This window comes from Trifolium pratense, linkage group LG4 (genome assembly GCF_020283565.1).
Source record: "Trifolium pratense cultivar HEN17-A07 linkage group LG4, ARS_RC_1.1, whole genome shotgun sequence".
In the NCBI taxonomy this organism is placed as follows: Eukaryota; Viridiplantae; Streptophyta; class Magnoliopsida; order Fabales; family Fabaceae; genus Trifolium; species Trifolium pratense.
In genome coordinates this window covers 48,556,529-48,565,096 of record NC_060062.1, presented here as the reverse complement: position 1 = coordinate 48,565,096, position 8,568 = coordinate 48,556,529, and the positions used below count along the sequence as shown (strand labels likewise).

The 8,568-nt window shown below is 39.5% G+C and overlaps 1 protein-coding gene across 1 annotated transcript; it reads right to left on the bottom strand.

Annotated features, from left to right (window-relative positions):
* Positions 1 to 5,489: 5,489 nt before the first annotated feature.
* On the bottom strand, positions 5,490 to 8,218 carry LOC123922803 (protein FAR1-RELATED SEQUENCE 5-like). Its single transcript, XM_045975492.1, has 3 exons — positions 6,068 to 8,218; positions 5,639 to 5,977; positions 5,490 to 5,555 (listed from the first exon to the last, which is right to left on the bottom strand). The coding sequence occupies exons 1-3, from the start codon at positions 8,216 to 8,218 to the stop codon at positions 5,490 to 5,492; spliced, it is 2,556 nt and encodes an 851-aa protein (XP_045831448.1).
* Between the last annotated feature and the right edge of the window lie 350 nt (positions 8,219 to 8,568).

The window sequence follows — 8,568 nt, the reverse complement described above, 5'->3', positions numbered from 1 at the left end:
AACAAAACTGCACATCTTCAATGCTTATATTTATTTTTATTGATTTTTGACGAATTCAATGTTTGTATTTGGTGTAGCTTGTATTGTTGTTTGTTTTATGGTCTTGTTTTAGATGGTTAAAATACACAGACGTGTCACTCTTTATGTTTGTTTACAACGCGGGACTTGTGTTTCAAGCAATCCGTTCTACGTTGGCTGTAATGACACATATTCGATCATGGCTCCAATCATTGCTGTTTGATTATTCCAATGGTTGTCAATAATATTGTTACCAATCTGCAGGACATTGCACGTCTTCCAGACTACTTTTACAACCGGTTCAAGGGCGAACTTACCGAAAGGGTATTTCTGGAAGATGCAATAGGATCAAAGTTTGAGATACTGCTAAGTAAATCAACAACATATGGTTACATCTACCGATTATACAAACTCTTTATTCACTATGGTCAACCGTTGGGGCTTTGGGTCCACCTCCACTACGAGGGTAACAATAGATTTATAATGGCTGTCCGAGACATTGACATGAACGACATTGTATATCCACCGACAGTGGAACATCTCCTTCCACGTGGTCCGTTAACTTTAATAGAAACCTTGAATGCTGCTGGTACCGGTTCATCCCTCTACTTTCCTGGAAACTACTCCCCTCCCCGTGCTGCTGATGGCCCTCCCCCCACCCAAGTTCCTGAAAATGGTTCCCCTTCCGGTGTTGCTGCTTTCCCTCCCCCCGGATACGTTCCCGAAAATGGTTCCCCTTCCGGTGTTGCTGCTATCCCTCCCCCCGGATACGTTCCCGAAAATGATTACCCTCCGCCCGTCAACGTTCCCGAGAATGATCCCCCTACCCTCGCTGCTGCTGCCCCTCCCTCTGTCAATGTTCCTGAAATTGACCCCCATCCCCCACAAGATGTTGCTGCCCCCGATGCCGTCCATCCCCAGGCTGTCAGATATAATAGGGTAAGCTGTGATGTATGGCTTTCCGAAACGCAGGCGACGCTCAACAATATGGTAATATTTACTTCAGTTTTTTAAAGTTATTAATTGTTATGAAACATGGTTGTAAGTAGAGTTAGATACTTCAGTTTTTTTCTTCTTTCAATTGCACACACAATCGACAGTTGACACGTGCTACAAATGGTAGAATCATGGTGTTATTTAGTTATTTATTTACAGCTGACATTTAGTTATATTTTGATTGATTATGCAGAATCTGCCAACGGCGTTTGTCCGTCGGGGACTGTTAAGGAACGACACTTTCCCCTCGAAAGTGATTATAACGGATCAAAATGAGCGTCTTTATTACTGTCGTATCAGGTGGTCTTACTCAAGCAATCGGCCGCATGCCTATATAGTAGGGAAATGGAGGCAGTTTTGCTCAGATAACAATCTAAGGCGGGGGAGTCTGGTTAGGCTGGAAGTTGACCCGGATATGCCAGCCTCCATCTATGCAACAGTTATGCAGCAGTGAGTTGAATCTATGCAACAGTTATGCAGCAGTGAGTTGATCATGGACCAAATTTATGATGTCTACTTTGTATATTTTCCTAGCTGGTTTGTGTATTTTGGAAATCCTCTATGTTAACAACACAATGGGCTCTCTATGCCCTTTTTGAAAGACCTGGACAACCCTGGACAAGTGTAATGATCCATGCATGTTTGCTATTGCATGTCATTGCTATTTTGTATATTTTCCTAGCTAGTTTGTATTTTGGAAATCCTCTATGATGTTAACAACACAATGGGCTCTCTATGCCCTTTTTGTAAGACTTGGACAACCTTTAATGATCATGCATGTTTGCTATTGCATGTCATTGTTATTTTTTATTTATCTCTACTGTCTGATGCATAGGAAAGTAAAATGTTACACACACACACACACACACACACTCACAGTATATATATGTTTCATCAAGGGGTTAGTTTGCAGTAGGGTACATAATGAAGAAAACGTAACTCTTATTTACACATACATACACATTTAAAGATAATGTCATATAGCACGAAGCTAAGTACACGTATTGCCACATATTTGTGATGCGAAGAGTTGATGAATGTTTATGTGGACGGAGCTACGATTGTCAAGAGAGAGACACTGCCCCAAATTTATTTTTTGTACATGACAATGCTCCAAATTTGTCGATCCGTCCATGAAGTTTCTCATTTATTTTTTGCAAATTGCTAGTGCAAGAATTAACAATACAATTTGTTAAAACTTAAAACCATATAGTAATTGAAAAATTTGTATTTATTTTACAAATATACAGTTAAAACGTAAGACATAAGGAATTCGGGCTAGCCCATTTTGACTAGAGCTGTCAAAACGGGCGGGCCGGTCAGGCTTTGGGCTTCGTTGGGCTAGGCTAAAAAGTCCGGATAAAAAATGGGCTACCAAAATTAGTGCCCGAGCCTGGCCCGGTACGTGTAGTCGGGCTTTCGGGCCGGCCCGGTTAATTTTTTTTAATATTTTTTTTACTTATAGTGCTCAAACTCAACGATGTCAATAGCATTAATAATTCTAGCACGTCCTATTTTTTACTCATCCGCTATATATATATATATATATATATATATATATATATATATATATATATATATATATATATATATATATATATTCGCGCGCGTCATATTTTTACTCATCCGCTACCTACGACTTTCTCGCGCGCCCTATTTTTACTCATCCCGCTACGAGTTTCTTGCTCGCCCTATTTTTACTCATTCGCTACGTACGAGTTTTTCGCGCGCCCTATTTTTATTCATCCACTACCTACGAGTTTCTCGCGCCCTTTTTTTAAGCATCTGCTACCTACGACTTTCTCGCGCACCATATTTTAACTCATGTGAAATTGTACGAGTTTCTCGAGCACCCTATTTTTATTCATCCGCTACGTACGATTTTCTTGCGCGTCATATTTTTACTCATCCGCTACCTACGAGTTTCTTGGGTGCTCTGTTTTTACTCATCTGCTACTTAAGTAGCAGACGGTGTTTTATAATTTATACTACAAACTAATTTCAAATAATCCAAAACAAATTATTTAAATTTATATTTTATTTTATTTTTTCAATTTTAATTTTTTCGGGCTAGCCCATTTTCACAACTCTAATTTTGAGTTTTTGACATCTCTGTGAAACACACCACTTGCTTTATTTTTATTTTTTTACAAAGAAACACAACACTTACTAGTACAGTAGTACATTGCAACGTGTTCCCCCTATGCCCTAAGCCCCTAACTAACCAAAGGAAAATCAAAGGGTGCAATGGTTGGATTTCAAATTGACAGTGTAGAAGCTCACGTCAACCACTCCCAAGTCCCAACACACCCGGTCACACCACACTATGCAACACTTCACCCGTTGTGAATAAATACAAGCAAAGCCACCGCAATCACACTCCAGGCGTGTATTCCGATCGAGTTCCAGGCGTGTATTCCGGTCTAGTTTGCTTTGCACACCAACAATGGCGTTTCATTACAAACTGTTCAGTTTGCTGCTTCTACCCGATGTGGTAAACAATATTGTTCTTTCTTCACACATCTTCCTTGTATTGTGTCGTTTTGTTTTCTTTTCCGTTGAAATCTTATACGATCTGTTGTGGTATGCAAGTAGTGGTTTTTAATCTGTCTCTTTGTGCATTACAACCTTATTCTATACAAAGAGACAACAATAAGAGTCTCTTCACTTGTCTAGTTTATGGCTATTTTGTTGTCTCTCTCACTATGGATTTAATGGATTTAATTTTTAGCACAATATATTTTGCTTGAAAACCCAAAAAACGCTAATCCATCCGTTGGCTGTTGTTATGTTGATTTTATTTTAGACATTTAGGTTTTTTTTTTTTGGTCAACAGACATGTAGGTTTTTATCCTCTACACACTATATTTTTGCAGGGTATTGGAGAATTGCCACCATACTTTTTTGAACGATTTAAAGATGAATTGACAGATAAGGTGTGGTTACAAGATCAAAATGGGACAAGATTCGGGGTACACCTGTTCAAGTGCAAAAAACACGGTTTTATCCACAGAGGTGTAGAGAATATGTTTGAACACTACCATCAACCGGAGGGGATTTGGGTCTCATTCACTTACTTAGGTGACAGCACGTTTCACATTGGAGTCTACAACATTGATATGCAGCCCATCACATACCCTCCCGCTTCAATTTATCCTCATCTCGACCGTCTGTTTACCCCCAGAGAGTACTTGAACGTTGTGAGTGGCATGATAAATCCAAGCAGCATGATCACCGGCAAACACCCTGACTCTCCCCCTGAAGAATTCCCTCCCTGGCATTGTGATTACGATCCCCCCTTTGTCAAAGCCACTGGCTCTGAAGGTGCAGGACCATCTGCCATCTCCCTTGTCCCTCATGCTGCTGCCGCAGGCATTGACCATGGAGAACACGCAGAAATGGTCGACTGCGACATAGAACTTTCACAATATAAAGCATCGAGCAACAATCTGGTAATGTTTACATAACTTTCATGTCATCGATGTGTTACCAACAAGTAACAGTTAATTATTTTTTATTTTTTGAAACAAGTAACAGTTAATTAATTGATCACGTTGTTTGTGTAGAATATTCCGGCGAAGTTTGTTCGAGAAGGCCGGCTGTCTAAAAGTATGACTGACATTATATTACAAGATGAGGAGGGTGATGTATTTGAGTGTCAACTCAGATGGTCGAGCGGAAAGAACACTACGGAGACTTTCTTAGTAGGAAGATGGAAGGAATTTGTCAAGGAACACGGACTAAAGAGTGGAAGTAGGGTCAGGCTTTCGGTTGATCCCAACTGTCCTTCCAAAATTTACGCTGCAATCTTGAATGTTTAAAAATAATGCTATGTTTCTTTTGAAGTAGGGTCATGATTGTTATATCAAGGATGCAAATTAACCTGTGTTGGGTGGTATTATGTTATGTTTCTTTTTTGGTATTTTGTATTTAAACCTGCAAGGATGCTATACTTGTGCTACCATATATGCCTGTGATTTATGCCATATAAGTATAGTTTGCATGAATGTTTGTTCTAGTTTTATTGGTCCAAAATTTATAATAATTTACATTTGCTTGTTCAAAATATAAAAAAAAATTGATTTTATGTTACGAGCAATCGAGGAAACAACAGTCAGTCCGATAGCTGCTTCAGCAGCTGCAATAACTATAACAAAGTTTGAAAAAAGTTTTCCTTTTTATTGTCGATTATGAAAAGATTGAAAAAACATTTCCTTGCATATAAGTATTACCTTTGCCGTTAATCCCAACACACACACAGACACACACACATATATTTCATATAAACTCATAATTTTCAAATCATATATATTGATTTTACCAAGAGTATGGGGAGGTACTCAAAAGGAGAATTGAAAAATACAACATACAATCTGCAATATACAACAGGAAAACAAAGGACAACCATATTAAATATTTTTACAAAGGCCGTTTATGACGCTCGACTGCAAGTGTGTAATTCATTGAATCACAAGTCAATTTTCCGGTCGTTCTTTCTTCATTTTTGCTTTCAGCTCCACGTCCCCCAAGGTTTGCAAGAACTGCCAAAAACAACAAAGGACGACAATTATAACATGTCCGGCCTTCTAACATAAGGATTGTTAAGAATTTTGTTTACACTAACCGATGAACGACAAGGAACATTATGAGATCCACCCGGCATATAACTGTTCGTTGGTGGCGCATGCGGTGCACAGTTAGCCATATTACTGTTCATTGGTGGCGCATGCGGTGCACAGTTAGCCGATGGTGGAAAGTTTGGAAACAACCCCACACTTTGATTTACTCTAAACTGTGATGGAAAGTGCGGGTATCCGTGCCCTACATTGTAGCTGGATGATGAGGACTGTGTTGGTACTTCAGTGGTTGTACTTGTAGTAGTTTGTTTCTTCCTTCGCTTACCACCATTACTCCTGTCACCGGGTACGCGGTCGTTTCTGCCTTCAGTAAGCGAATCTGATACCTGTACATTAACATAGTAAAATTTTTAAAAAACGACAGATAGTAACTTTCGCTGAAGAATAAAAACCCCAAAACACTCAAAACTGCATACATCCATATCAATCGATTCATTTTCAGTCTGCACAGTGTCGTCGAATTCTAAATCGCTGCCCGGATGTAGTACCGGACAACCAGATTTGTCGTGGCCAACCATCTGACAATGGCCACACTTTGTATTCTTCTTCTTCTTGTGTTTATTGTATTTGCGAGGAGCGCCTTTGGCGTTCGACTTCTTTGGGTCGCGAATCGGGGTTTCATTTGTATTTTTTCCTCTGTTCCCAGCATCAGCTTTCTTGAACTTGTTAATAAGACCGTACATTGCACTGATACCCTGCTTATAACCGGAATCATTTTTACAACAAACCTCCAACAATGTATTGAACGCAGCAGTCAATGAACTTCGACGATACATTTCCAACTTATCAGCATCCTGTTTATCCACCGTACACGTCAAGACATTATTTTTCGCCATTTTAGTCCACCTTTTGCAAACCAGGTTGTCCGGGAGGTAATCCATGTGTCTCTGCTTGATGGCACAAAAGACGTGACAACATGGAATCCCACTGCGCTCAAAGTGTTGGCATTCACATTTAAAAATGGGACCAACCAAATCAATGCAAACTGTCACCGTTGAACCGGGAACGCCAAATCTATCCATTTTAATCACCACTGTATTCCCCAACGAAACTTGTTCACCAATAACCAGCGAGGCTGAATTTGTTATCTGTTCTCTAACCTTCATAAACATGGCTCTGGTGAAGATCTCAGAAACTTTTTGCTCAAGACCTGGCATATGTGTTAACATCACAGGTTTATAGTAAGTTGAAACAAAATCAGACGTCATTTCCTGGTTTCTGTACTCTGCTAAAGCTCTATGAAAATCCCTTACAAAATCAACTAGAGTGCTTCTTTTCTGCACAAAATTTTTAACAAATGAATTTAGACCTTCACACATTGAAGTCGTTCTCATTCCATAGAACATATCCGACCGCATAAACGCAGCTGCCCAACTTTTCCTTGTCTCATAAACCTTTCGAGTCCACGGATTCCCTGATAGACCATGCTCATCTATAATCCTCTGCCACTCACTTTCAAACCTCGCAGGGCTACAAGTAGAATAAACCAACGAAGAGAACTCTTGGCAAAAAATTTTATTCTTCACATTTTCAAGTGCATTCTGGTGGATATGCCAAGAACAAAGGCGGTGACTTGCATTCGGAAATACACATTTAATTGCTTCTCTCATAGCATTGTCTCCATCAGTCACCACCCGAAGCGGATGCTTTTGATACATCGCATCTAAGAATGTCTCTAACAACCACTTGTATGTCTCAGTTTTTTCGTTGACAATTAAGGCACAGGCAAAAACTGTAGTTTCCTTGTGGTGATTGTAACCACAAAAAACAACGAGTGGCCTGTCGTATTTGTTCTTCTTATAAGTCGCATCGAAGGCAATCACTTCCCCGAAACAGCTGTAGTCAACGCGACTAGCTCCGTCGCACCAAAACAAATTATTTAGATGCCCCATATCATCGAGTGTAAACTTACAATAAAAAAGGTGGTCATTTTCTGTTCTTGTCTGGATATCACACAAAGCAGAATACGCGTCGCCAACATCCTCCATTTTTGCCTTCCCACTCCTGGTGATGTAGTTATAAAGGTCTTTTTTGCAAAAACCAAGCCCTGCATGACCACCTTTTTGACCCATCAAATATCCCAGAATATGACAAGATCTAACCCCGTACGAATGCAACCCATCTACGAAATTCTTATCGGCTTCATTCAATCCACGATACTTGGGGATCAGGTGAACATGTGTGGATGGAGTTAAAGGATGGTTGTGAACGGGCATAAAGCAGACAACACCATAAGTACCACTACTGTTATTAAGGTGAAATCGAATCATAGCTACACAAGATGTTCGTGACAATCCCCTGGGTTGTCTCGAACGTTCAGTGCGCTCAATATTTTTTTTAGCTCTCTCACCCTGCCTAGAACAAACCATCTGACGTGTATGTACAACACCTTCAGCGGTGACTCGCCTTACATCTTTTCTAGCGGAAAACCCAAGACACCTTGCATATTCTACATAAAATTCCTCTGCTTTTTCTATAGATTCAAATTCCATATTTTGTATTTCTTCTGCTGTCAAGTCTTTCATGTTTACTTCGACATCGAAACCCGACAAACCATCCGCAGACATCTCTCTAAGTAAACTACAAAAATTACAATTCATGAAATGATAAGAGTTGGTGGTATTGTGGAGGTGGTAATTGACACTAACACGCTAAATGATAAGAGTAGTAATATGATAAACCATTCTATTGTTGCATAATTCAGCACACTAATCAACTAATACACATGAGTATTTTTGTTATTCCATTTGCAACTCATACACATGACATTATGATAATTTCCACTAACATGAAATCAACACATTAATCAACATAAATCAAAATAACAGCAGAAATCAAAATAACAGCAGAAACAAAAATTAAGTCATGAAATCCTAGACTAAATAATTAGGGCGCCAATAATTAGATGCAACAGCAG

Excerpts from the sequence above, each read along its gene's own strand:
- LOC123922803 (XM_045975492.1), bottom strand. The coding sequence starts at position 8,218 with ATGTCTGCGGATGGTTTGTCGGGTTTCGATGTCGAAGTAAACATGAAA. Across the intron at positions 5,978-6,067 it reads ATGAATCGATTGATATGGAT|GTATCAGATTCGCTTACTGA; the intron begins GTATGCAGTTTT and ends GTTAATGTACAG. Across the intron at positions 5,556-5,638 it reads ATGTTCCTTGTCGTTCATCG|TTCTTGCAAACCTTGGGGGA; the intron begins GTTAGTGTAAAC and ends TGTTTTTGGCAG.